The sequence below is a fragment of the Gavialis gangeticus genome, unplaced genomic scaffold, assembly GCF_001723915.1.
Source record: "Gavialis gangeticus isolate Ggan-Ray unplaced genomic scaffold, GavGan_comp1, whole genome shotgun sequence".
NCBI lineage: Eukaryota > Metazoa > Chordata > Crocodylia > Gavialidae > Gavialis > Gavialis gangeticus.
This window is the reverse complement of record NW_017729015.1, coordinates 10,800,518-10,801,526: the sequence shown is the minus strand read 5'-3', so window position 1 is coordinate 10,801,526 and position 1,009 is coordinate 10,800,518. Positions and strand designations below refer to the sequence as shown.

At 44.2% G+C, this 1,009-nt stretch overlaps 1 protein-coding gene across 1 annotated transcript in view; it reads left to right on the top strand.

The window, feature by feature from the left end:
* Positions 1-1,009, top strand: part of LOC109294023 (protein argonaute-4) — a 41,835-nt gene that overhangs the window by 24,644 nt on the left and 16,182 nt on the right. The window contains exon 13 of the mRNA XM_019512211.1: positions 616-931. Coding sequence (XP_019367756.1) covers positions 616-931 — 316 coding nt within the window. The remainder of the gene's footprint in view (positions 1-615; positions 932-1,009) is intronic.

The following is a 1,009-nucleotide window of genomic DNA, read 5'->3' as shown; positions in this document are numbered from 1 at the left end:
GCTCAGGTCCCTTCCGACCCTACCAACTATGAAACTAAGACAAATGAGAATGCATTCTAATTGAGCACTGAAACTATGTGACACTATTTGGTATGTTAATTGGTAAAGAGCACCTTGGGAGTTCAAATCTGCCTAGAGATCTGACTAAAAGGGTTGTGCCAAAGGCTAGAGTAAAATAAGATGGCAGAGCTCTGAGGTTCTCTAGGTTCTCAGTTACATGCAGCAGATTGACTAGAGCTCTAGTCTTTTGTGGATACTTGCATTTAATATTGTCCTCCAGCAAGGGAATTTATTTTTTACTGCCTTATTGCATATGGAACACCTCTAACAAGTGAGAGAAGTGAAATGGGCAAGCAGGTGAATTGTGGCAGTTACTTGCTTGTAATCTCACCTTTCAGTCTGCTTTTGGGTACTGCCTTTCCCATTTTCCCTGCTTGCCCTCTCTAGGTCATAAACTCTTTGATTTCTCTGCAAAGTGTCTAGCATGCTTTTGGTTCTAGAGATTATTTCAACCTATTTTCCTAAACTTTCTTTGTCAGATGACTTGCTAGGTGTAATTTTGTTTTCCCTTTCCTGCCATTTTTGATTAAGCCTTTTTTTTTTTAAATTGGACAGGCCCTCCGTATTCCAGCAACCAGTGATCTTTCTGGGGGCAGATGTCACTCACCCTCCTGCTGGGGATGGAAAGAAACCATCTATTGCTGCTGTGGTAGGCAGTATGGATGGCCACCCTAGTCGCTACTGCGCCACAGTGCGTGTGCAGACCTCCCGTCAGGAGACCTCCCAAGAGTTGCTGTACAGTCAGGAAGTGATCCAGGACCTGACTAACATGGTGCGGGAGCTGCTGATCCAGTTCTACAAATCCACCCGCTTCAAGCCCACTCGGATCATTTACTACCGGGGAGGAGTATCAGAGGGGCAAATGAAACAGGTATTTTCTAGCAGTGTCCCCTTGGGTATGAATGACACCTTGTGCTTCAGAATGCAAATATTAATAGAAATGCATTCT